A 27,875-nucleotide genomic window follows, 5' to 3' on the forward strand; every position below is an offset into this window, starting at 1 on the left:
TTCACTTTCATCCAGTAACTGTTCTGACGGAAGCACAAGGACGAGGAAATAACTGAAAGCTATATGTACCAAAGTGTGGATTCATTTCCAGATGCTTTTGCATGGTATAGATCAGATTCCAGCCAGGCAAAAAGACAAGAACAGCTCCTGGAACATTCAGGGTCTCGATGTACTTTAGCAAAGCTTCAATGAGTTCAAAGGGAGTTTCCTTCTCATTCAACTGGGCCATACAACGTTTTGTTTCTGGACCATATTCATCACTACATATAAGATTACAGTTGGCCTGCAGATGTAGAGAACAAAATTAAATACCTATAATCACATGACACTTGAAGATGTGAGGATGAGGACCATTCAAACCAGTTAGATTAACTGGATCAGAAACACCATTCTAGGCACAGTCCTATTTCACAGGAAACCACAGGACAAGTTGGCTTGGCCTTCTCCCCCAGCTCTTTTCTAAACATTCTATTTTCAGAATTATAAACACGCTTGAATTCGCACTTCAATTTTTTAAAAACACCAGTGATGTGTTTAGACTGGATCTTTACAAGGGAACAAAATATATCAATTACAGGAGCATTCTTAAAATTCAGTTAAATATAATCAACCACTATCCTATATTTCAAAAGTTACTAGGTTTTGAAAGCATCTTAGTGCAACAAAATGCCTCTATTCATCTAAAGAATAGATACAGTATGGCAGCAGCACTGAAAGTGAATTATATAGGAATTAATTGTATTCTGTTGGTCTGTAATCTAACTGCTACCTCTATGCCACAATTACTTACTCCTGCTTACCCATTAGTCTTTGTATAATAATATAGGAACAATACCTTTTTGAAACACAGCAAATGTTTAACCCTCTTTAAGAGAATCAGTAAAAAGTTACACTACACAGTACTATAATTTTACCTGGTTAAATTGTGCTCTGTCCCTAACAGGTTAAATGCCTCATTGATGTCCAAGAAAGAAAGGAATACAGCAAGGCATTCATTACATTGGTGTGCTGGTTCCAATCAGCACTTGTTTAATTTACATATCTAAGCAGGCACAACTTACATCATCATCTTCACCACCTTCTTCATCTTTGTCTTTCTTCTTCTTATCCTTTAATGGAGGAACAAACTGAGTCATCTGAATACAGTCTTCCAGAAAATACTCTGCAGGAACAGACCCCGTCAAGTTAGTATAAAGGATGCCCATCAACCAGTTACATAAGCCTCACTAAAGGGCTATATTCTACTGTAGCTCTACACAAGCCCTTCCTAAGCACAGCCATGACATTTTGAAAGAGCAAACGGAGGCCTCAGTGTCTGAAGCTAGTCCTGGGGAAAATGCCTCTATTTATCCAAAGAACAGATACAGTGTGGGCAGTAGCACTGCAAGTTGCCTCCCCACTATCCCACCATTGTTCCTCACCCATGACCTGTCAACCTCCCCATTCAGGTTCGTCCTATATATTTTCTACATCAACTTTTACACTGGTTCATGGAGGCTGGTTAATTCAAGACAATAGGTGTACATGTTATGTAGGAACAACTCATTTTTAAAATCATTGTAGCTATTTAACCTTTTAAGAGAAACAGTGAAAAGTTGCATTCTATAGTAGTTAATGTTCTCAGATTTTTATCAGCATAGAGACCAGATCTCAGGATATGCTGTAATTCATGTGAATTGTGTAAACTTTCCCTCCCTCTACTATGTGCAAGATTGAAAAGAGAATGAATAAAAGCAATTACTCAAAATATATGCTCAACTAGTGTTTTACCTTGGACTGGATAGGTTCTACCATAGACCTCAATGATGGGACAATTGAAGAAGTATTCACAGAACATGCTGGTATCAATAGTGGCAGACATAAGGATAACTCTGATTTCAGGATATGCTTCAACTACATCTCTTAGCACTACCATGAGGAAGTCAGTCTGTAGAGAGAAAACGGGAATGTTAACCAACTAAGACAGAATGTTTTATGAAGAAGTCACAATGCCCAAGGCTCCAGAAAGGGTTACTGGAGAAATGAAAAGTCTAACGGTAGAAGAGCAACTATATAATATCCTATTCATATTACTAGCACTTACGTTGCCGTCTTCTAAGAATATGTCAAACTAAACTAACTCCTGAAAAACAGCTACTATATTGGAGAATTAAACTCCATACTCTCCATTTTGTCCTACCAGACTAGTACTTAAGTCTTCTGGAGTTTCTCCTTAAAGTGGTTTTGATTTCCACATGAACAAACTCAGAACAGTTAGTTCTTTAAAAAGACAACTAAAAATACAACTGAACAATTGCTGTAGTTCTATACATTAGGATGCTCTACAATCACGAATAGGAAGAGAAGTAATTGAGGTGTCACTATTAAGTTGTGATCCATACTATGAAAACATGTACTATTTAAATCTGGCTTATCTGTTTAGCTTACCTCGCATTTAGACAATTTCAAAATTAAAAAAGATCAATTTTATACAAAAATTCAAATATTCAATAAAACACACGCCACGAATAGCACCTCTTCTAGAAGAGGTGCATCTCATCCATGATCTGGATGGCAGAAACACATGCATTCCCTTGAAAAGGATTCATAGTACAAATGAGGAACAAAACTTTGACAAATTTTTATCATATGGCAAGACTCAACTCTCTGGCATGGCAAGCTGAAAGACACCATTCATGACTGCTTTTGACAATTCTTGATTTTGACCTAAGTGATATATGGGTTCTGATCCAAGAGTGAATTAGTTGAATAGCAACCATAATGCAATTAAAGTTAGCATCCTAGTGCTAGGGTGGAGGTGGAGGAGAGGTGGCGCAGGAGAAAAGATTCCAAAGAAATTCACCCTAGGAATATTCAACTTAAAAAAGGGGAATGACAAATCAAGAGGCTAATTATATGGAAATTACAACTAACAGTCAAGATCAAAAAGCCTGCAAGCTCCAGGGACACATCACAAAAGTTCAAGCTATACATATACCCAAATAAAAAAAAATACAAATAAACAGAAAACCAACCACACAGAAAGAAGCCTTAAACCCCACCATTGCTAGTACGGAGTAATAGAGATAGTTAGAGACAAAAAGACATTTTTTAAAAATTGAAAGTCAAATCCTACTGAGTAAAACAAAGGAACAAAGTCAAATAATTAATTTGCAGACTGAAAAAGTTTTTGTAGAGCAAGTAGCAAAAGACAGGTGGTTTTGGCACAGACTGATAAATCTAACAATAATAGTTACCAGGACCAGATGATTTTCACCTAGGAATTCTAAAGTAATTCAAATATGAAATTACAGAATTACTTACTGTGATAGAGGTATATAAAATCATGAGTGGTGTGGAGATGGCGAATAAAGAAAAGTTATGTATTAGTTCCCATAATAGAAGAACTAGAGGACACCAAAATGAAGTTAATGGGTAGCAGGTTTAAAACGAATAAAAGAAAGTTCTTCTTCACACAGCGTGTAGCAACCTGTGGAACTCCTTGCCAGAGGAGGCTGTGAAGGCTAGGACTATAAGAGAGATGCTAGATAATTTCAGGGAGGTTAGGTCCATAAAAGGCTATTAAGCCAGGGGATAGAAATGGTGTCCCTGGCCTCTGTTTGTCAGAGGCTGGAGAAGGATGGCAAGAGACAAATCGCTTGATCACTGTCTTCGATCCACCCTCTCTGGGGCACCTAGTGCTGGCCACTGTCAGCAGACAAGCTACTGGGCTAGATGGACCTGTGGCCTGACCCAGTACGGCCGTTCTTATGTTCTGTGATATGTAAGCTATTGATTAAATCAGCCTCATAGCTATCATTATGCCAATTTTTAAAAAAGGTTCCCAGGGCAACCCTGGCCATTAAGCCTGACTTCATTCAGCACTAGGCAAACTGGATGAAAACCACAGTAAATAAAAGAATTCTTAGACGCACACAACATGGCTTTGGGAAAACAGAAATCATGCCTCACCAATCTATTATAATTGAGGTCATCAACAAGCATGATTCAGGGGATACAACATACTTCAGACTTCCAGAAAGCCTTTCACAAGGTCCCTCAACTTTGCTACAAATTTTCAGTAAGAGTCATGGGATAAAAGGGATGCTCCTCCCATGGATCAGAGTAACTGGTTAAAATATAAGAAACAAGAGACAGGAATATTGAGTCAATTTTCACAGAAGGATACATAATAGGGTCCTTCCAAGGATCTCTACTGAGACCTGTACTATTAAGATATTCATAGGTGAAAAAAAGGGTAAACAATGCAATGACAAAAGTACTCCAGACAGTTAAGTTCCAAGCAGACTGCAAAGAGTTATAAAGAATCTCATAAAAATGGGCGACTGGGCAACAAAACAGCAGATAAAACTGAATGTTGACAAATGCAAAGTAAAGAACATTAGTAAACAATCACAGCTATCTCTGCAAAGTGATGGAGCTCTGATTCGGTGTTAGAGCTCAAGAAAAATTTGGAGTCATCATGGATAGTTTTCTGAAAACATGCAATCAATATTCAGGGGAAGTCAAAAAAAGCTAACGTTAAGAGCCATTAGGAAAGGGATAGATAATGAAACAGAAGATCATGCCACTATGTAAACCCACAGTATACATACACCTTGAATACTGCATAGAGTTCTGGTTGCCCCATGTCAAAAAGTAAGAGGTATCAGAACTGGAATATGTACAGAAAAGGGCAACAAAAAGTAATCAGGGACAACTTTCACATGTGGAAATAGACCAAGGCTATTCATTTTAGAAAGATGACTAAGCGCTAATATGACAGATCTATAAAACCATGACTACTGTGGAAGATGTGAATAGGGAAATGTTATTTACGCTTTCCATAACACAAGAACTAGTGTTAACCCTATGAAATTAATAGGGAGCAGGTTCCAAACAAAAAATTTGTTCACACAACACAGTCAACCTGTGAAAGCCAATTATAATGGTTAAAAAAAGAAACATCTAACTTCCTTAAGGATAGGTCTATCAATGATTAGGTGGCAAGACAGTAAGGGATACAACCCCATATGCTAGGTGTTCCTAACCCTCTGATTGCTAGAAGCTGGGATTGAATGACAGGGGATGGATCACTCGATAAACTGCCCTGTTCACTCCTTCTGAAGCATCTGACACCAGTCACTGACAGAAGATAGGATAACAGATTAGAAGATGGACCATTAGACTGACCCAGTATGATCATTTTTATGCTCTTATGAAAATGAAGGCAAATTCAGGTAGATTTTAAAGAGAGTTTTAAAATTAACTGTCAATAAATTCAGCACAGCATCCCCACTATTAAATATTGCTTATTTTACAATGCTTTCAAGTTTTCAAATTGCTGCAGATATCTGCATTGAAGACGATTTCTGTAGTTGTCAAACTGATCACTAAGTACTAATATTTAAGTGGTACATTATTGTAAGCCGGAAAATGGAAGAGGAGGACAAAAAAATTTCAGTCTTGACAATTTTTACTCTTTTCTTCAAAACTAACCCACTTTGTACAAAGAATATTAGCAGCGTTTCTCTATTTGCTAGAGAAAGCCAAAAGATGCAGGAGAGGGTCCTACCCAAACATATAAATAGAAGTAAGATGATGCTGTGAACCCCTGATCTTCTGCTGGAAACATCTGAGAGAGATTTCAACAAATACAGTAACTGAGGACAATTACAGAAGACTTGGATCCACACAATTTAGAAAAAATGCACAATTCCCTTTCACACAAGACAGGAACACATACTCAACAGGCCAATTAAACAGTAAGCAAAAACAAAAGACGCAGCAGTGGTAAAAAACAAGCATGCAATTGAGAACTCCAGCTTAGTAACTCACATTGATGTCTCTCTCATGGATCTCATCCACAATAACGTGACTAATTCCACGGATACCAGCCTCCAGTTTCCTTAGGAGAACACCTTAAAAAAGGAATTCATGTTAACGGGGACAGTAACAGCTGGATGTGAAGATCAATCACAGTAGTTCAAAAGTTCAAAAGTTTATAACAAAGCCTTAGCCATGCTTTTCTGGGGGTCCCCAACAACAGATTACATCAAGAACTGCACAACATTTTGAAACCCTTTCTCTAAATCCAACATTTACATCTGTATGTGATGAAAGGAGGGAGAGTCCAAGTGTTGAGGCTATAGAGACCACCTTCCCCTCAACCACCAATTTCCCAGCTAAAGTTCAGGTAAAAGAAAGAAGTGGCTACTCCCCATTTCACTAGGAGGGAATATTGTGGGCATAGTACCTGATCTGCATTCATTCTCAAACCTCCAATGAGCCTAATGACCAAACTGAACTAGCACATTTTCCTTTCCATAATTGGAGAAAAGTTTGTGATCAGATGAACGGAACTTGCCACTCATTCAAATTCTCCCTTAAAACAAGGACTGTTTTCTCATTGTCATCACTGCCACTAGTGCCAGGACATCTACGCTGTTATTTAGATACTATGTTGGTTGATTAACAGAGCAATACAGACCTACAGTACAGAACATCACACTGGCATGGGGACGGGGAAGCACCGATTCAAATCGTACACTGTATCCACAGCTTTGCCCAGGTTCTTCTCCTCTTTCATATGACACACGCTCTGCCACAGAAACTGCACTGATCCTCCTGGGCTGAGAGGTGAAACATTTTTTTCCACACATTGTAAAGATGAAATCATGCAAACTTTCCAATTGCATTGCACTATGTACATAGAGGCAAGACTGGAGAAGTTAGCTGTACCCTCTTGCCAACTTTGTGTAGGACAGTCAAAGAAAAATCTCAAAGGTAAGCACCCAAAAAAACCCAGGAGAGCTACAGTCCAAACTTTAAAAATACACATTTAAGTACTCATGGAAATGCTTTAACACCACTGGCTTGAGCCATTTATAGTCTGGGTGGGTGATATGAAAGTAGCTCTATACAGCTCTGCCAGTGCACCTCAAAACATTTCTCTCCTAAACAGACCTGTTGCACGATGTGGATTAGTAGAAGTTAGGGTGCAAGTGAATGAATAGCTGCTTCTAATGTTCCCACTGAGGTACTTCAGCCTTTGAATGTAGCAGGGCTCTTGCAACAGTATCACATAGCGCCATCCTTACCATTTCTGGTGCCTTAGGCAGCCTGAGCACCTGCAACTCTCATCCCCCCCAGGGAGCAGAACAGCAACTCTACAAGGGGGAGGGCGGTGAACTGTACTCAGGGAAGTGGGGGCAGGAACAGGGCAGGGAGGCTGGTGGGGGAACAGGTGGAAGGGAAAGTGGTGCAGTCTGTCAGAGCTGCAGGTCATGAGGCAGTGCAGGGGGTGGGAGATTGGGGCTGCAAGTGCCAGAAGGTGGAACGTGGCCAGAGGATCAGGGCCACTGAAAGGAGGTGGGTGGTCAGAGCAGAGGGCGGAGTGGAGAGGGGCAGGGGATTGAGGTTGCTTGAGACAGCACTATCCACAGCAAGCATGAGGCATATGCAACATAGGGCACTATTTAATTTGGGGCACAATGGTGCCCCTATCAGATCACCACTGATGCCCTATGCAGCTGCATATTCTCTGTATGCCTAAGGATGGCCCTGGTATTACACTGCAAGATACTTACCAAGCTGGGAATGGTGGAGGAAACCAAATCACCAGAAAGGTGCAAACTCAGTGTTTTATTCAAGATTAGCAGTTTTTGAAGGAAGCCAACTGATTTTTTATATGCCCCCATATCCCTTATCTGCTGGATCCCATTACTTCAGATAACCAATAGGTTTGATCTGCCCCAGCCCTCAACTGGATACTCCATTACTAAGTATCAGAAAGGACTGCACTATATATGCAACTGCAGAGTGTTCTGGTACTCTCCACAAAGATTATTTCATCAAGTCTTATCAGATACCCACTGCACCAGAAAAAAATCATTACACAGGCACATGCATAGCGAGTAATGAATTATGTGCCACTGGTATATCAGTTGCGAAAGCAACTGTCTATAATGTAGTTTAGTTTCTCCAGCCTTTGTGAACTATTTTAATTACATTAATATTTAATAGCATGCCTCAATGGGTATTTTATTGTAACCCACCAGGAAACCAAAATAGTTTCAATTTATAATGTGGTCCTTACTTGTGTCACTACAATGTTGCATTCAGCAGCCTTTCCATTTCTAATGAATTCATCCAGGATGTACTGTGGAACCTGGGTGGTTTTGCCACAACCAGTGGCACCACGAATGACGACAACAGGACTGTGATGAATTGCATCAAGAATTTCTTCTTCAAATTTCTTCACAGGTAGTGTCTCCCTGTCTTGTAGGATCTGAAAGAGACCCAGATCTTTCCTGTAATATTCAGCAATCTAACCCATTCTATTCCTTATCTACATCGTGTCTCAAATGTGTGCAAAACTATACTACAGCAACTATTCCTGCAGTAGTAGTGCTCCATCCCTCTGAAAGCACATGCCAGGAATCCTTAGTAAATCTCAAGTCCCAGCACAAGGAATTGTCTGTTGCACACAAAAGAGCAGCAACTCTAGGTCTAGGGTGAAGAAAATTACAGCAAGCATGGCATATGCAAACTCACCAATATGCCAAATCATAGGCAGCAGACTTACCCTCTTTAACTCTTCATCCTGTTCCAGGTGATACATGAAATCATTTTTCAAGTCCATGCTTATCTGCTCTGGAGTGGCCTGTAAAATACACACTGGATTAAGAGACTCATTGCAAAGATATCTATATTTACAACAACTTACTTAAAATGAAAATATACTTATCATTCCATTAATGTGCTTTAAGTGGTACTAATGCAATGTAATCACAATAGCCTTAACTCTGACCTGTATATTTTGACATTCAAATATTGATTGTTAAGTTATACGTGCACACCCCACGTGCACACCCCACCTGACACTTTAGCCTTCCGAATGTAGCAAGAGCCCTGCTACATTCAAAGGCTGAATCTCTGCAGTGGGAACACAGGGCGAGCAAGGACTGCTTGAGTCCCTCCTGGCCCCGAGCTCCCTGCGGTGCATCCCCCCCTTGCTACCTCTATAAGGTGGAGAATAGGAGCCAGTGCTGGAGGAGGGAGTTGGCTTAAAAGCCAGTTTGCCCCAGCACTGTCTCCGGGGTGCTGCCTGCTCCCCCCTGCTGCCTCTATCAAAGGCAGCAGGGGGTGGGGGTATAGGGGAGGCAGCTGCGAAGCAGCCCCTGTCTGCAGGAGTCCCTGTTCATGGTGGCCAGGGCAGTGCCACAAACAGGGTCTGCTGGATATAAAAGCACTATACCAGGGTTTCCCAACCTATGGGTCGGGGCCCAAATATGGCTCGCCATTACATTTCAAAAGGGTCACCAGATGTCTCCCCAGGTGGCTCTTAAGGAGCCATTCACACATTGCCCAGGGTCACCAAGTCTTCCTGAATTGTCAAAATGGGTCCCCATCTGGAAAAGGTTGGGAACCGCTGCACTATACTCTCACTGAATGGAAAAACAGTACATAAAGAAACTGCTGAAGTGATCACTCTGATGGAAGTCCTTCACATGCATCATCCACAGATTAGTTGTTCTTTACAAAAGGGCAGGATGCAGTAAAAACCATACCTGAAGTACCACCTTCAATACCTAATGAGGTTGTTTTTTTTAAAACTAGCAATTTTCAACTTTGCTACGAAGGGATTTATTTATTTTTCTTGCAAAAAGGCAGCAGCTCCCTGCCAAGCAAATCTTGCTTGTGGCATGAAGTATATGTTCAATTTGCAGTATCGTTCAAGCTCTTAATTACAAACATATCTCAGACTTGCATACAATAGACTGTTGCTAAGGCCGTGTTTTGAAAAACAATGCAAATTTTCAGCCCAAAGCTGAGGAAGGAAACAGGGGCATAAAGAAAAGAACTGTAGAGTGAGATGGCAAATTAAACATTTTTAGATGAAGTACCAAAAACAGGATCAGAAAAGCAGAACACAGACTCTTGCCATTGGTATCCTATTTTGACCAGATTATGTTGGTGTTTAAGTGAAGTCAGCTGCATCTGCCAAGCCACCATTTCCTTTTCTTTTCTAGACCATCACTGTTTTCTACCTGGCTAGAAGCCATGAAAAAGCAGACTGACTGGTAAGGAAGTGAAACCTATTGGGAGCAGTTTCTCTTTTTAAGAGCAGGATTCCTGGGAATTGGAAAGACAAGCGGAGAATACTTATAAACTGAAATTTAAAGAAACCTATATGCTTTTCTTCATGGTCAACTAACAGGGCATGGAATGGATTGCTGTCAGACCCAAAACCTAGTCCGTCAATCCAAGAAGTCCCATGAATGTACTGGAACTTTCCCCAAAAACCTGGAAAAATGCATTTACAAATTCTAGGAGCATGAAATTAGGAACAGAGCCATTCTAAAACTATCTTAAACTTACATATGCCAGAGGACCCTCATCAATATTGCAGCTGGTCCAAGGGTTCCAATTTGACTGAGGGGGTGACCATGGGACAACTCCCATTTGATTCTGTCTCATGGATGGTTCAAAATGAGCAAGCTTTCCAATGTTGAGCAAAACAGGATTGCTTGGATCTTCAGGCTATAAATTGAGAAAAATATTTTTAAAATGTTTAATTAAACTAATAAGATTAATGAAGAAAAACAGTGTGACAAAGTGTCTGAATCATACACTCACCGTTGGCATAACCTCAAGAGAAAGCTCTTGTATGATGCTATTCAGCTGATTTTCTAAATCAGGAGAGATCACCACTTCATAAGGTTCAACCTGTGAAATTTTTAAAAAGTAATAAAAATCCAGATACGCACAAAAAAGGCTCAGCACAAGAAAGAACCTCACTGGAGAATACACTAAAATGCTAAAAGGCTTCTAAGAAGAGATGTTAAAAGGGACACAGTCAGCTCAAAATTCAAATTCATTAAATTTTGTACAAAAAGTCCCTTTTAAGTCCAACAGAAATCCCTCTAGTGAATGTTTTTAAAATCCTGAGGATTTTTTAAAATGAACACACAGACATCCCTTTCAGTGTTTGCAATTAAAACGCAGTATTGCTAACACAAGAGAAGCTGCAGTCTGGTCAGCTGAGAAATTAAGTTAAAACTAAACAAAAAGCTATTTTTTACTACTCCAGAATGTGACCACAGATAATATAAAAACACTACTTTTCAATATGCCTGCATATATCTATGTTACTCGAAAAACACGTGTGCATAGACACACAGACACACTTCTCTGTTCATCTGAGCCACTCATCCTTTCCCAGATCAAAATTCTGGTCTTTGATATGAGAAAACTGCATTAGCTTTCCAGGCATTAACAACACAGAGCATATGCAAACAAGTTCAAATTTACATTGGTTCATTATTCCTTTTGGCTCAGAGAAATAGTATCTGCCTCACCGTTTCTCCCTCTTTCTTCTTTGTCTGCCCAGTGTAGGGCTCAATGACTCCAAGATGGTAGAGCTGTCTAACCAGGGATAAAGCACAGGACTGTGCTGCCAGCTTTTTGTTTGAGCCATGTTCACGAGCAAAGATTCCTGCAGCAAACAAACATTAAAGTTACAGTAGCCAATGATTCATGTTGTTTGTGAGGCTGAACAGCCTTACCATAAAATGGCAATACGAAATGTGTTTAGTGACTACTTAGAAGCAGCTTTCAGTAATAACCTGTACTGAAAAGAGGGACTCCTGGCTCCAGCCAGACTGTAACTAACACAAATAAATTCACATACAGTATTCACAAAAGCAGGTTTACCCTATACCAGTCAGCTTACCCAGGCTAACAAGAGGTTTTTTCCCCCACAACATTTGTGAAAGCCAAGACTCCCTTTCAGCATCACCTGGACCATACTATGCAGCAGGCCCATTTTCAATTTAGTACCAGCATACAAATCCAGTAGACACTTGACAGTAGTTTACTTGTGTTTTCAAACACCTGACAGGTCATTCTAAGCAATCCATACTACATCAATTTTACTGCATTATGGACATTATAAAAAGATCATCAGTTGACTGGTGAAGTTTCTAACTATGTAGATATCTGCTGTAAGTTCAAATCACAAGAGTAAGAACTGTGTGCTTGGTATCTTAAAAAACCCCAAGTTTCTAACTAGCTGTTTTGAAACTGTATAATTGTTGTGATTCTACAAGATTCTCCTCCATCCATCTTCCTCCATCCCAGTCCTGTATCTTTCTATCCTAAATCCTGACTACATACTTAACATGAGCAAGGTGGCTACTTGAACGTTCCTATTTTCAGCCCATTAAAAATAATTTCTAAAAGCGATACTTCAAGTAGTTCAATAATACTAGAAACCTGCATCCCTCAGGTCATTGAGGGTAGGGATGTAATAGTATAGTCGGATAATCAAAAGCGCATTGGCTGCAGGATCTTTACAAAAAGCGCTCCATTGTCAAAAAAAAAAAAAAAAAAAAAAAAACGTCTAAACTGCGGTTTGAGTTTCGAAATGGCGCTTGTTCAAAACAGTGCCATGATTATGCAAATGAAGCACCGGATATTTAAATCCCCGCTTCATTTGTGCTTTCGAAGTGCTTTACTTATATCCCTCTGCCGACAGAGGGGTATAGTTTAGACACAGCCTAATTGAGGGCCAAGAGCCTTAACCTATTTCACTAACCAGACATATGGGTATTTGAAATCACCACACACCATGTAGTCAGTGACCACATGTCACCCCTTTACAGCAGGGCAGGGCAAAATACGACCTATGGGCTAGATCTGGTCCAGCAAGCCACCGAATCTGGCCCATGGACACAGTGGGAGCCCTGCCCGACCTCCGCTGAGAAAAGCGGCTGCAGAGCCTGTTTGTCTTTTTACAATTGAGAGCCCAGGAAGAGGAGAGAGGGAAGGGAAGAAGCTTTGTGCGCTGCTCCAGCCACCAGCATAGTCCCAATGGCCAGTTTCCGACCAATGGGAGCTGCCTCTTTGAAGAACAGGCAATGTGCAAAGCACTCCTGCCCCCTTAGCTTGCAGCTATTTACAGACCTACATGGCCCCTGCGGTTGGTGAAAGGACAGGGTAGGCAGGGATCAGCAGGTTTCTCCTGCAGTGACTGCTGGATGGGAGTCGCACAGGTAAGTCTCCTCCTCTGGTACCTCAGCCCCTCTTTCCCCCACTCCACATAACCCAAACCATCTGCACCCATACTCACTCCCAGACCCTGCACTCCAGTATCCTGCCCCAGGTCACAACCACCTCCTTTATTCCAAACTCAATCCCAGACCCCACACCTCCTCCATTAATATCATGGAAGAGTGCAGCCCTTGATCACTTTCTAAATTCCTGGAGTGGTCCCCCCCATCAAAAATTACTGTCCAGCCCGGTTTTACAGTGAACAAAGGAATGGCCTATATGTTTAATGAACTAGCAACTAAAAGATTTACAGGGGGAAAAAAATGGTAAAAAAAACATTTCCATCATAATAGATAATGGTGAGAAAATGTCACCTTTTAGCATGCTGCTCGCTGGGCCCACTGGGGTGCTAACAGCAAGAAACACTCTCCAATTATTCTTACATGGACTCCTAACTATTCTTATGTTTCTTTGCTCTAAGACCCATCACTAGCCAGACAGGAAGAAAAAGACACTTACTTCTACCCAGCTGCTTGACATAAATGGTCATTTCTGCAATAAAGCTCCTGTAACACACAGAGACACAAAGTTAAGGCTTTAATTCTTGAGAGTGGCTGAACCCGACATTTCCAAGATGGCCAGGCTTTCCAACTGTTTAGATAAAGCTCATCAACATTCAATTAGAAACAATTCTTTCCTCAATTTTAGAAGGAAACATTAACCTTAAAATATGTGGTTTTCTCTGAAAAACTTGGTATGCGACACCTTCTCAATTGTGAGATCTGTTCCCTATGTATTTTGAGCAGCAGATTCACACTTCAACTTATGACTAAAATTAGATTCTCAGGCTTTTAATTCCATAAAAATAATGCAGCTAAGTAAGCTGCATTCTAGTTTGACCCATGGATCAATTATTCCAGTTGCAGATCCAGATTCTTCCCTTACTTGTTCCCTATGCAAATTAATAGTTAATGGGCAACACTGCCAAAAAAATAAATAAAAAAATAAATAAAAAAGGGAACAGTTTTTGGACACACATATTAGTATAGCTTAACTTCTGAACTAAAGAGTGATTAAAAAAGGACTGGCAATTGTGGGAAAAAACCCACATCTTGTAATTTGAGTAAATCTGATGACATGAACACAGAAACTCATGTTATATTATGGAGTTACTTTTCAGAATAGAAAGTAATAAAGTCATATAGAATAAAGAAACTGACAGCATGAGACAGAACTATCTGATGAGCTAGCTAGAGGACAGACTTGGAAGGGCTACATATCTTCATTTGTTTATTCCAGCATCAATATAGATATATATTTTTTCCTACTCTGTGTGGAATCAAGTAGTGAAATGTGACAAAATAGGCAGATAATGAAGTTGCCTTAACATTGTAGTCAATAATTCTGGTGACAAGATTCTTATAAGCAGTATTGCCTGACACTGAAATCTAGACTCTCTAGAGTAGTGTGTGTGTGTGTGTGTGTGTGTGTGTGTGTGTGTGTGTGTGTGTGTGTGTGTGTGTGTGTGTGTGTGTGTGTATATATATACATATATACACACACACACACACACACACACACACACACACACACACACACACACACACACACACACATACAGAGCACATAGAGTTAGAACTTTAATTAAGTCCTCATTTTCATATGTTCTGCCTTTGCCTTCATTCAGAACACAATCAGCCTGCTATCAATATGGCGACCTCACTGAAGAGACTACTGGTACACTGATTTAAGGCTGTGATTTTCAGAGAAGTGTAAGGGAGTAAAACACCCACATTCCACTGAAATTCAAGAGGTGGAATTGCACTGGGCACCTCTCAAGTTATGCTTTAAAAAAAAAAAAAATCCACAGCACAAATGTGTGTTCTAAGATTAGAAATTAAAACCGTGTTGTTATAACTTTGGGTTTAAACTTGCAAATATGATCCAAGGTGTCTGAGCTCTAACAGATGTAGTTCTTCTCTGAAAACTATGCCTCTGGTGCTTTCACTGCTGCAGGCATAACCTTGCAGCTAGGACACGGCATTGATTTCTCGCTGTAAATAAAAGAGAGGTTAGATGAGGCTTTAAGTTCAATGTTAGGATCCTTCCTGCACCTCTAGTGAACTGACCTTCAGGCACAGCGGCTTCATGAGTCAAAGGCCACTGGCTCTCAGGGATACAACAGCCACCCTTTCATTAATGACACCGATGCCAGTATGTTTCTCAGCCAGGCTTATAGTCAGCACTCAATCTCATTCTCCTCCACCTAAGGGGGGAACAGCGACACCAGAAATCAGTTTACAATAGACTCCCATGTGATTGCTTAGTACGGCCTAAGCAGAAACACATGTGTGAATGAGCACAGATCTCTGGTGTCGCCGTCTGCTACCCCTTTCAGCATGGAACAACAAGCAGCAATGCTGCACCCAGTCTGCCAGTGAAACCCCAAAAAAGGTAAGTCTCATCCCATCATTTGCTAAAACACTCATTTTTAATCTATGCACCAGGAGTTCTGCATTCACATTCCTTCAAAACAAACTCTCCTTATTCCAAATTTATGCTATTATCAAGGACATGTACTCAGTTTGGAGGGACAGGTATAAAAAAAATTCACTGATGATACATATTTCTCCTTTAAAATTCCTCACTTATGGAAGAGCAAAACACTCAATATAAAAAATGCTATTTAAAAAATTAGAGCTGGCAAGAGACATGTAGATCTAGGAATTAGCTTTTTATTGGTAAATATTAACAAATTTAGATTTCACCACACACAAACAATTTCACCACACACAAAATATTGATAATCAAAATTTACAAATGAAATAAGAAAAATGCTGATTAAGAACTTAAAGAAAGTTACCTTAAATCAAACTGTACCTTTTGACAACATGCTTGGTTTCTAAAGCTTTAACTTTAAAGCAAGTAGATTCAGAAATAACTGTCAGGTCTGCCCATTGTTTTGCACAACTGAACATTTAAAATATTGGTATCTGCCAATACTACAAAAAATTGAAAACTGAATTCTGCCGAGCCTGGATATTTGTGAGGATTAGTGTTTCCTGAAAATACCACTATCATCCTATCTCTGCAATCCAGAAATACAGTGCAACTATTTCTCAGTTTTTACTGTACATATACCATAAGGATTCACCTGATGTGCAAATTTATACCTGACATTTAATATTAGAATAGGTCTAAAGAGTCAGCTATAGCAACAGTTCTCTCTCACAATCCACTTTCTTTCCACCATGCTGATCCACAGGAGAGTAATCCATACGAGCCTTCCTGGGAGTAATAACTACTACACCCTGGAACGCTCTCTGGAAAAACAGCAAGCGGGCTGAGAAACATACTAGCACTAACCACCACCCCACTTTTCCTCAATTACATGGACTATAAGGTCACCATCCACAAGGAACCCATATCTCCACACAATCTAACCTGTAACCTACAACTTATAGAAGTAAAAATTCTGTAGAACAACACTTAGAACTTTAATTTTATATAAACTCAGTAGTACACAATTAATCCTCAGCCCATTCGAGGCAGATAAGTACCCCACATCTGGAAACTGAAATGGAAGTGAACTGTCTTGAAGCAATGGCAATACAAGGTTTACATGAATACCCAGAGTTTCCTGATGTCAAACACATAACATTCATATATTTGAAAAAGATTTTTATGAAATCTTCCATCATTAATAGGAACTAACTAGAGAGGTATTCCAGAGTTCCTGGCAATCTTCTGAGAGTAGATGAAGGGACATTGGAATCAGAGAAAACAGAAATCCAGCTGTCTCTTTTGATAATAGCATAACCTTCAGAGAACACAGTTGGGATGGCAAAGGGCACAGTGGATTTCAAAAGGCTTATTTATACAGAACTGTTGTAATAAAAAAAAACCCAGTGTTTCTCTCCACAAGATTCTTATAAACTAGAAAACAGACTTTCCCCGACACAAAATGTTTCACATTTTTAAAGAAGCGTCTCCCAAGTTTAGATGAAAACTCAAAACTGAATTTTCCCAAAGAATGGAAATAACTCCATTTCAGAAGAACTTTCATCTTGCTGACTCACTTACCCGGGAACAGAGCAGTCTGGGATCCTAACTGTATGGCAGGAAACCAGACTGGACAGCCTTCCTGGTTTTTGTCAAAGTTTCAATACAATCAACACATTCCCACAGAACACCGATTCCATTAAATCAGCATATCCAAATGGAAATTTTCAACCAGCTTTAGTGGTAGCAATAATTAAGCATCCATTAGATACCTTCCCTGCCTAACCTAATTTAAACATAACACATTAATTTAATGTTTTGTTAATGCATTTTATAGTGAGTGGCACAGATGATTTACTTCTGCAATAATCTAGCAATCAAACTGAGACCTCCCCAGTTACCCATATTCATAACAATATTACCAGTATAAAGTGCAAAACAAAAGACACTTCTTTAAGCAAGTGCAAAAACCATCGAAGATTTCTCCACAATGCCAGCCATACCTCAATGCCAAAGAGCTCCTCCCCGCTCCCTGCCAAAGCCCAGAAGCACAGTCCCCATTCTTCTAATACACTAGATAGAATACTGCAAAGCCAAAGGCACTTTAAAAAAAAAATCAATTGAGATGGGGGGGAAAAAGGTGTTGCTAAAAATTAATGTGAGGCACAATCCCCTTTCCAAGGACTACTGTTCATTGTCTTTTTAAGAGCTGTTGAGTCCAAGGAACCCAAGTTTTCTGCATAGGACTAAAGAGCATTACAAACTAGATCCACTGGATGGCACCAAACAAGGATTCCTCTTGCCCACAAATGTTTTTAAACACTTGTTACAGAAGGATATGAGTGAAACTAGCAAACCTGTTGTGATCAGGCCCCACTTGAGTGTATTTATATTCTCCCTGGACCTTCTCCTTTTGGAAAAACTGGTTCAGACGTGCCTTGGCATTCTCTAAAGTCCAATTTCCATGAAGACCAGCATTTAAGTCCACTTCTTCTGACTCCAAGGTCTATTATTGAAAACAATTTACATTTATTGGCTTCAATTGTGAAGTTTTGTTGCAAGTCTGTTTAAAACAACATTTAAAACTCAAGTTTCCTGAGTAATATGTCTGCATTCCATAGAAAAGTCAAGAATTTTCACAAGAAAACTAAGTGTCTTTAGGGCCTCAACACTATGTCCTCATACTGCTACAACAAAGTCTGTATAAATAATGTAAATGTTGAGGACAATCTTACCACCAGAGTACCCAGAATTATTCAGTTAATTTAAGATTAAATTGTTTACGGTAGTTAGCAAATTATTGGATATTAACAGTAACCAGCTGGTTCCTTCACAGATTAAAATCTCCTGTCCGTTAAAAAAAAAAAAAAAAAAAGCTACAAAATACTGAACCCCTAAAATTTACAAGCCTGGCGCCAACTCTGATCTATAAATAAAGGAGGTGGAAAATACTTATCAGAACTAAAGCAGAATTAGATAGGTTAGCTTACAGCCTGTGCCTCTTGCTCCTCTTTTCTTGAATAGTAATCCTTCAGATTGGCTCCACGATCCCTTTGAGCCCCACCATAGCCAGAGCTTCCAACTCCTGCAGCTGGACCACCACCTAAAGGGGGGGAAAGTTAACTCTTCTCCTAACAATTGTGAGATACATGCTGAGAAGTCAGGTGCTCTGAAGAGGAAAGAGAAAAAACTGATCCTTTCCCAGATAGACCTCAGAAACATTCAATTATTATTATTATTTTTTTTAAAGAAACACATGAGACAAATATATGTAGGACAAAATGTATTCCTCCCTCCTCCCCCACACACACATTCACTCACTCTCTCTAACTATAAGATTAAATTACAGACATTCAAAGTCTGACCTGTTTCACTCTGCAGTGCCAAATGTGGAGGAAGAGGTCCACCCAGAGTAGACAAACGTTCACCAGGATTTTCCCCTGCTGCAGGAACTACTCCATCTGGAGCATCAGCAACTCCTGCCTGAGGAAGGGTGACAGCCCATGAATGGCAGGGACAACAACTTCATATAAAATGACAACTTTTTTCACTCTCTCAAGTCAGAAAAGCAGTCATATAATTTTAAGCTATATTCATTAGATGTCCTACTGAAACGTAACATTCCTAGTTGCTTCAGGGGACAGAAAAAAATCCAAGTTTATGGTGCATGGCTTATATCCATGATCAAACAGGATGAACTATACTATGTAATTACTTACATACAAAAAACTATATTAAAAGAACATTGTTAATACTGCAAAAGTCACTCAAAAGTTAAGCACTGTTAGCTAGAGAACCTTAATACAGCCCCATAATGTGTATGCATTATGATAGTCTAATTACACAATCATGTTTCCCACAGCCCCCTGCCTCTTCTAGTTAAGAGAAAAGATCTTCTCTAGGAATGAATCACAGTTGTGTAGTGAAGATTTGTCTGTAAAACACCATTTATTTGCTACAAAAGTTGAAAAATGAGTATCTGTTGTCGGTTCCAGGACACAGTAGGCATAAGCCCACCGGTAGCTAAAGGCCTTCCTCAAGGCTAAGTGGCTGGGGGACAGTGAACCCAGGCCATAACTGAATATTAGGGATAACTAATGAAAAAACAGATACGAGGTCATTGTAATGGGTTTGCCGCTGGGACCCCTTTAGGCCTATCACTTGATGTGTTAAAAATACCAATGAACCCACCTTCTCGTCCTCACGGGCATCCCGTAACTTGGTCCTGCTAAGCCAGGCCCTCAGGTTTACTCCTGCAGTCGGAGTGGCAGGCAAGGTTCCTCTAAGCTGAACGGTAGCACAGCCCTGCAGCTGCTTAATCACTCCACCCAGCCAGGGGCTCAGGGCTCCATATATGGAGCTGCCTGGCTGGAGGAAGGGCACTTCTTCAGCTACAGCTCCCAGGGGTGGGGAACCTATTGCCTCATTAAGTTCCCTGTAAGCTGTGAGGCAGGGCAGCCACTGGTGGTGCCTGAAATGAAGAGCCCAGCCCCTTTCCATCAACCCAACCTCCCTTCCTTCGCCACCAGCCTAAGGCTGTGGGAGGGAGTTTGAGTGGGAGAGGGATGCAGGCTCTGGGATAGGAATGTAAGAGACTAGTTGACTATCCCAGTGGTGCACAACCTTTTTTCCACTACAACCCCCATAGCTGGGGGCTGGACCTGGTCGTTGGCAGCCCTGCGATGCCCCAGAAAGATATGTGCATCGCTCCATATCCTGGTCTCCCACCGCCACAATGAATGCAAGGAGCGTGGGGGAGGAGGGGAATCCCTGCTACCACCACCAATCAGGTCCCCAGGTCACCCTGAGCCCCACCAGCTCCCATCAATTTAGGGGATCGTCCTGCCCATATGATGGTTGGGGAGGCCACTACAGGGACCCCCAAAGTGCGGGGACCAAGACAGCTGCCCTAAACAGGTGATGCTTACTGGTTCCAGTTAGCCAGTGGGGACTGAAGCAACTCCCTGTCTCAGGCAGAGGGCTGCCCCAGCCCCAGCCCCATAGGGCCTGATGCGGACGAGGACACTCCAGCCCTGTCGCAGCAGCTCCTGTCTGCAGCAGGTCCCAGGCGCGGCAGGGGACCACTCCAGCCCACAAAGGCTAAAGTATCCCCCTTAATCTGTTAACCAGTTAAATATTATGTTTAAACAGTTAACCAGTTAAACAGGATTTTACATCATTACTACCAACCTGCTAAGCAGCACATCATTGCACTTTACCTCCTGAAAGAATCAGACCCGTCCTCCTTCTTGACAGATGGGGAATAAAGACACTTACCCCTAAAGCTGGAATTTCTTCACTCTTGATTTCATTCACCCGAACTAAGTAATTAAGGAAGTCCCTAGCAGCATTGCTTTGTGCATCTTTCTTGTTTGTGGAATTGCCCATTCCAATGTAGTTAAAACCTTCCACCCGAACCTGCAACAAACAAACAAACAAACAAACAAAAACAAAGTCTGACCTATTCCAGACAGATAAGTGTGTTTGTTTAAAGCCTCACCATCTGAATACCCAACCAATTCCAATAAACTCTTGGATAATAAATCAATGTGGAATCTCAGCTGTGTATCTTCATTTGGCACCTTCTGGATCCTCAGCTAGCAGATGAGCAGCATCTTCCCATAGCTGATAAGTTCTATCAGCTTTTAGCCATGCCAAAGGCTGTGTGCCTACCTCTCACGCAATCATCCTTTTTTCTTTTCTGTCTATGTGGGCAATAAGTCATCCAGGGTGTCAACATTTTTACTGGAACAGCCAGGGATGAAATAGAGTCTGATATGCTGGAATGTGTTCCTGGTTGCCTCAACCAGTTTTTTGCTCTATAGAAGCAACAAAGAGTCCTGTGGTACCTTAGAGACCAACAAATTTATTAGGGCATAAGCTTCCGTGGGTAAAACTCACTTCATCAGATGAACTGGAGTGGACATTACAAAGGCAGAGGATTCCTCATTTTTGCAGGTACAGGCTAACATGGTTACCTCTCTGAGACTTTGCTCTAAAGCAGTGGTTCTCAAACTTTTTGCTTAACAACCAACCCCACTCAACGCAAACCTTTCTGCAGACCACCAGCCAACCACTCATAACGACAAAATGCCTTGCTAATCTGTATCTTAATACTAAATTATTCATATTGGGCTACTGGAGGATAAAAACAATTACACAGCTCTACCCTATGGTAGTAGGGTAACAAGTAAAATAAGAATATTAATCAAAGTAATTAAACAGATTAAGTGCTTTAACTTTGTTTACCAAACTTCATTTTAAATAAAGTAAAATATATTATGTCCAAAACAAAGGGTTTTAACACTATATTTAAGGCAGAGATGGGGAATCTTTTTTGGGTCAGGGGGCCACTGACCAACAAAAAAAAATTGGGGGGGGGGGGGTCAACATGTCCAAAAAATAAACAAAAACCCTCAATCCTCACTGATGTGGCCACTGACTGGGACACTTCACTCCCCTGACACTCCAGCTCCACAGAGAGAGGGGGGCAAGGGAGATTCAGGACTTCCCACAAGCCAGATTAACTCTTCTGGGTCTCTCCTAGGCTCTCCAGGCTAAAATGAGGGGTCTGGTGTGCATGACTGCCAGAGAGTGAGATAGGGATGTGGGGGGGGGGGGTGAGGGTGCAAGGTCTGTGGGGGGGGGGGGGGGGGGCTAAGGTGTAGGAGCAGGCTGCAGTGTGGGGTCTGGCCAGGCCATTAGGTAGATACGCTTAAGGGCAGAGATAGGATCCAGAGTGACTTAGACAAATTGGAGGATTGGGCCACTAGAAATCTTATGAGATTCAACAAAGACAAGTGTAGAGTCCTGCACTTGGGACGGAAGAATCCCAAGCATAGTTACAGGCTGGGGACCAACCAGTTAAGTAGTAGTTCTGCAGAAAAGGACCTGGGGGTTACAGTGGATGAGAAGCTAGATATGAGTCAACAGTGTGCCCTTGTAGCCAAGAAGGCTAATGGCATATTAGGATGCATTAAGAGGAGCATTGCCAGCAGATCCAGAGATGTCATTATTCCCCTTTATTCGGCTTTGGTGAGGCCACATCTGGAGTATTGTGTCCAGTTCTGGGCCCCCCACTACAAAAAGGATGCGGAAGCATTGGAGAGGGTCCAGCGGAGGGCAACCAAAATGATTAGGGGGCTGGAGCATATGACCTACGAGGAGAGGCTGAGGGACTTGGGTCTGTTTAGTCTGCAGAAGCGAAGAGTGAAGGGGGATTTGATAGCAGCCTTCAACTTCCTGAAGGGAGGTTCCAAAGAGGATGGAGAGAGGCTGTTCTCAGTAGTGACAGATGGCAGAACAAGGAGCAATGGTCTCAAGTTGTGGTGGGAGAGGTCCAGATTGGATATTAGGAAAAACTATTTTACTAGAAGGGTAATGAAGCACTGGAATGGGTTACCTAGGGAAGTAGTGGAGTCTCCATCCCTAGAGGTATTTAAGTCTCGGCTTGACAAAGCCCTGGCCGGGTTGATTTAGATGGGATTGGTCCTGCCTAGAGCGGGGGGCTGGACTTGACGACCTTCTGGGGTCTCTTCCAGTTCTATGATAAGGGGATGGTTGGATGAAATAACAGGATCTTGGTAACTAATTGACCATTCATTATCAGTTGGAAATAGGTCAATGGAGGGATGATAGGAGTCGCTATAGGGAACTTTCTGGGTGTCTGGCTGGTGAGTCTTGCCCACATGCTCAGGGTTTAGCTGATCGCCATATTTGGGGTTGGGAAGGAATTTTCCTCCAGGGTAGATTGGCAGAGGCCCTGGAGGTTTTTCGCCTTCCTCTATAGCATTGGGCACAGATCACAGCTGAAGGACTCTCTGCATGTTGGGTCCTTCAAAGTATTTGAATGCTTCAATATCTTTGATATAGGCGAGAGGATTATTCTAAGAGGGGTGGTTGAGATTCTGTGGCCTGCACTGTGCAGGGGGTCAGACTAGATGATCATAATGGTCCCTTCTGACCTTAAAGTCTATGAGGTACAAGGGCAGAATGAAGGTCAGGTCCTGGGTGGGAGGTAGGGATGTGTAAAAGGCAGGTAATTGTGTATCCACTGAAAATCTCAGCATTTACACTCCGCGGACTCTGTAGTATTGTGCGCCGGGAGCCAGCTTTTAAGCCAGCTCCTGCCTGCCATCCCCGTTCCTGACATCGGCTCCCGTCCGCCGCCCTGTTCCGAGGGAGCAGGCAGCCGCGCTGCAGCAGCTGCTCCAATCACGTGGGGGGGGGGGAGGGCTTGGAACGCCAGCGCCGGTCCCCCCCACGCTGCAAGGGGAGGCCGAGCTGCGGACCACAGTGAGAACCGCCGCTTTACGTAAGCGGAGGGCAGGGCCAACGGACGTGAGGCGTCGCGTGCCGGCCAACCGCAGCAATACGGAGGCGGGGGGGGGGGGGGAGGCGGCGCGCGCTGCAAAGGCTGAGCCAGGCACCGCGCCTACTCTCCAGGGCGGGGTGAGGTCGCAAAACGGCCCCGGGACCGACGCGCCTCTCCCGGGCGCAGCCGGCAGCCGCGGCTGGCCCCTCAGCTCCGACCTGCACAGCGGCCCCAGCCCGCGCCCCGACGCCGCGGGGAGGGGAGGGCCCGCACCTCACACATGAACTTCTGGCGGTTCTTGTTGCCCACGGCGCGGATCTCGTAGGTCGGCGTCACCTTCCTCTTGCCGCACCAGGCGTACAGGAAGTTCTTCACGTCCCCCATCGCGCCGCCGGGCCGGGGAAGGGGCAGGCCGCGGCCGCGCCGACAGGCGTAGGGAAGGGTCGGGGTACTACGGCCAGGCGCATGCGCAGAAACAAAATGCACGCAGCTCCTCAGGCTCCGCCCCTTGTCAGGTGCCTGGGCCGCGCCGCTAACCGCGACTCTGCGTAGGGGCGGGAGGGAGCCAAGCGCCTCGCTCGCCCAGCGCCGCAAAATGGCGGGTGCTCTGCGCGTGCGCACAAAGGGTAGCCCCTCCCTCCATGGCCGACTCCGCCCAAGCGAGGGGTAGACAGGCCAAGCCTGGAGCCCCTCCCCCCGCTGTCAGCCTGCGGGCGGGGCGAGCTGCTGCCAGAGAGATCATTGCAGAATCTACCCCTAGGGTCAGCTCCCTTAAGGAGCATGGGGGTGGGGGGGGAGCAGATCCCAATACAGTTTGTGAGACTAGAAAACAATCCCCCCCATCCATCCAGCGCTGCCCCTCCAAATAACTTAAAAAACCCTTAAAAACAAATGCTCTGGTAGCACTTTGTAGGCGAACAAAACATGTAGACGGGATCATGCGCTTCGGTGGGGTAACCCACTTTGGTCCCATCTACCTGTTTTGTTCGTCTTTAAAGTGCTACCCAGACCATGTGTTGTTTTTTAAGTTTTTCTTGTTATAGACTAACTTGGCTACCCCCGAAAGGGTTTTTTTAAAAAAAAAAGTCCTGTGGCACCTCAGAGACGAACAAAAATATATGTATAGTATCATAAGCGATTGTGGGCAAAATCCTATTAGAAGTTGTCTTTTAAAGTTACAGACTAACATGGCTACCTTTCAAAAAAACATTTTTCCAGCCAAGAAAGAGACAAACGTTTTCAAGAATGTTTTTATGATCTGTGTAAGAAAATATACAGAAATTTTATTGAAATGTTAAACAAATATTCAGAGGCAAACAGTTTAATAGCTGGAGATTTGTATAAACAGATCAAGACACATTTAAAAACTACCACACCAAAAGACTGGAATAATTTGCATCTGTCAGAAAAGTTATTCAATTGAAGATCTCATGTTTAGATAATTCATCTATCTATATATTAAAATATGCAGAAAGCAAGTAACAGTGTATTGTTATGTATGCAGCACTGCACAAAGCATAGAGGATCTCATCTGGATTAAAGAGAACCTAAAAAGCATCACAGTAACAACTTTAAGGAAAACACAGTAGAATTCTCCTAAAATATCAGAATCTGGAACTGCACAGTCTTAAACTTTCCTATGATTTTTGTCATGGTGGCTTCTGCATGCTTACTTCATTCAATAGTGGTTATGCAAGGAACAACTGCAGATATGTAGTGCTCTTGGTTATTTCAGAAGCCATCTGTTTCCCTGTTTGAAGCCACCAGAGAAGCTTATCTACATCCCTTTATAGATTCAAGAGAATAATCTTGTCAACTGCCTAACTCAGTCAGGGCTTCTACAGTTTGTGTTCTGCTTCTGCAGATAGGAAGTTAAATTATTATTGCCAAACGGAAGAAGTTAATGGAATGTTACTGTCCAGATTACTGAGAAACCTTGGATACTGAAATAGCAACAGATTGCCAGATTCTCAAACCTGATTCTCCCTGGTTTGTACACTATGCAGTCATTCTTACCAGGGCAAAGTGAGTGTAAACTGCTATCAAATCAAAATTCTCCAGGCACCTAAATGGTAGTATTTGGCCAAGGTATAAACAATTATACAGGGTAAGAGGTAGTGGAAAATTAGATCCTATATGTGTAAGAGGACCCCTTACTATCAGCAATAAGTGACACCTGTAAAAAGTGGTGGTGCTTTGCATTGCCTTGTAGAACCTCTGGTTCGTTTCTTGCTCCAACTCTGGTGCTGCATTTGCTGGCACATGCTGGGAATGGGAACAAGAGAGAGCAAGTGCTGTCTGTCACAAACAAATAACTTAAAAGTTTTTGTTTGAGGAATTACAGGGAGAGCAAGAAAATGGAGGAGAGAGATAAAGAAAAAGAAGCACATGGAAGAAATGTCTTCTGGGAATCCTGGGCACAAAATCTCTTTAGATGAGCCACCTGCTTCTTTTTACTCACTGGTAAAAATGGAGTTTGACATAAAAGCTGCACTAAAATACTAGGTTGAGCAGAAGGAAGATGTCACATCAGAGTACAAGCAACATTATGTTACTCACATCCCAGCGTTATAAAAAAAAGTACCGTATGTGTGTGGTGGAGGGGGGGGCGGAAGGGTTGAGACTGTTGTAGAAGAAAATTCTGAGTCAGAGACAGAGTCCTTTTACCACTTCCCTTTCCAGAGTAGCTCAGGCCACTCAGATAAACAGAATTCCTCTGTATAGTAAAGTGACCTTTGGGTAAGGCTAAAAAAAAGAAAGCAAGATATAGGCTAGCAAGGCCGTCTTAGATAGGAGCCACTTATTACACATTCTATGATGAAGTCTCATTGAGTCAATATGTCCCCCAAAAGGAGAACACTTCAAATGCTAATGAATCTCAAAAGCAGAGGCTCCTTGATCTACGGGAGTTTGGGAAAGTGATCGATCACACTCTTCAGTTTGGCATTTGCTTTCTCAATAAAATCCTGAGAGGCTCTTAGGAGTGGAAGCCGAGGGGGACCCATTACAATCCCTGAGGCAAATGTCATAACTTCTTTAATCTGTGCAACACCAAAACCTAGGCAGACAAAAGAAAAAGGAGATTACTTAAATATATCTCTAAAACACAAGATGGTCACTACAGAGAGCTCTAAAATCCCAAGCATACCAGCTATTCCAGCTCTTGTGAAATCCAGTAATGTGGTCAAAGTTTAATTTTCCATTAGGATGAGAGATATAATTAGCACATTATGTTTGCAGACAAAAAACTGTGTTAATATCCATCCTGTATTACAGTAAAAACAGAGGTGAAAGTAAGCAGGTGCACCCTGGAACGCAGGTCTGGCAAGAGCTGGCTGAGCTATGGCAAAAGCCAGCAAAGGGCTATTTAGGACAATACTTGCGAGAAATTTTAAGTTACTTTCACCGCTGAGTACAAACCACCCATCTACCCATATTTTCCTCCAAAATGCCTCACGTACAGTATTTCCATAGTAATGGATGCGTCTGAAAAGTGTGGTTTTGGGTGGGTTCCTATATTTGTTTTTCCAAGTCTTCCACATTAAATAGGGTCACTTTTATAGATAAGATGTATCATTTAACTCCCAGCCCAGCAAATACAACCAGCCAGGAACCGAAAGGCCAACCACATCCTTTTTGTTTTATATAGAGTACCAGAAATAATACAGATTCTGTAGTTAGGATTCAGTTAAAAATTCTTTTGATTATGTGCAAAACAGAAAAATCTCTTCCCCAAAGTGGTGTTGGCCCTACAAGTTTAACAGGAGAAAACATGTATTTTTGCCAGCAAAGTCAATAGATATAGTTTTGAAAGCACAAGGGGAGTTGGCCTGTGATGTAAAAACAATACTTTGTTACAGTCATTTTCTTATCGGTGGATTTTTAGATTCTTGAGCTTGATTGTCCTCTCACTTACCCCACTTATATGTGTGTATCTGCACTCACTCCAATGGAGTTATTCTGAAGTTACACCAATATAAGGGAGAGGAGAATCAGGCTCCTTATGCTTTGTCATAGGGCATTT

At 42.1% G+C, this 27,875-nt stretch overlaps 2 protein-coding genes across 6 annotated transcripts in view; both read right to left on the bottom strand.

Moving 5' to 3' along the window:
* The window catches only part of DHX9 (DExH-box helicase 9), a 43,808-nt gene extending 19,361 nt beyond the window's left edge, over positions 1-24,447 (bottom strand). Inside the window, exons 1-16 of one of the 2 annotated variants that reach the window (XM_006126921.5) lie at positions 24,125-24,447; positions 20,815-20,955; positions 18,903-19,020; positions 18,528-18,640; positions 17,895-18,043; positions 13,555-13,601; positions 11,343-11,479; positions 10,621-10,710; positions 10,363-10,524; positions 8,567-8,644; positions 8,078-8,269; positions 6,470-6,611; positions 5,818-5,900; positions 1,771-1,927; positions 1,062-1,162; positions 70-283 (exon numbers count right to left, since the gene is read on the bottom strand). In XM_006126921.5, coding sequence (XP_006126983.2) covers positions 70-283; positions 1,062-1,162; positions 1,771-1,927; positions 5,818-5,900; positions 6,470-6,611; positions 8,078-8,269; positions 8,567-8,644; positions 10,363-10,524; positions 10,621-10,710; positions 11,343-11,479; positions 13,555-13,601; positions 17,895-18,043; positions 18,528-18,640; positions 18,903-19,020; positions 20,815-20,955; positions 24,125-24,235 — 2,035 coding nt within the window. In that variant the 5' untranslated portion in view covers positions 24,236-24,447. Of the gene's footprint in view, positions 1-69; positions 284-1,061; positions 1,163-1,770; positions 1,928-5,817; positions 5,901-6,469; positions 6,612-8,077; positions 8,270-8,566; positions 8,645-10,362; positions 10,525-10,620; positions 10,711-11,342; positions 11,480-13,554; positions 13,602-15,164; positions 15,302-17,894; positions 18,044-18,527; positions 18,641-18,902; positions 19,021-20,814; positions 20,956-24,124 lie in introns of those variants that run through there. The other variant, XM_006126923.5, reaches the window with a different exon arrangement.
* A 640-nt stretch (positions 24,448-25,087) lies between these two features.
* Positions 25,088-27,875, bottom strand: part of NPL (N-acetylneuraminate pyruvate lyase) — a 33,008-nt gene continuing 30,220 nt past the window's right edge. For all 4 annotated transcript variants that reach the window (XM_025186579.3, XM_075936788.2, XM_006126924.5 and 1 more), the window contains exon 12: positions 25,088-26,909. In XM_025186579.3, coding sequence (XP_025042364.3) covers positions 26,752-26,909 — 158 coding nt within the window. In that variant the 3' untranslated portion in view covers positions 25,088-26,751. The remainder of the gene's footprint in view (positions 26,910-27,875) is intronic.

Source organism: Pelodiscus sinensis, chromosome 9 (genome assembly GCF_052426305.1).
Source record: "Pelodiscus sinensis isolate ZL-2025 chromosome 9, ASM5242630v1, whole genome shotgun sequence".
Classification (NCBI taxonomy): domain Eukaryota; kingdom Metazoa; phylum Chordata; order Testudines; family Trionychidae; genus Pelodiscus; species Pelodiscus sinensis.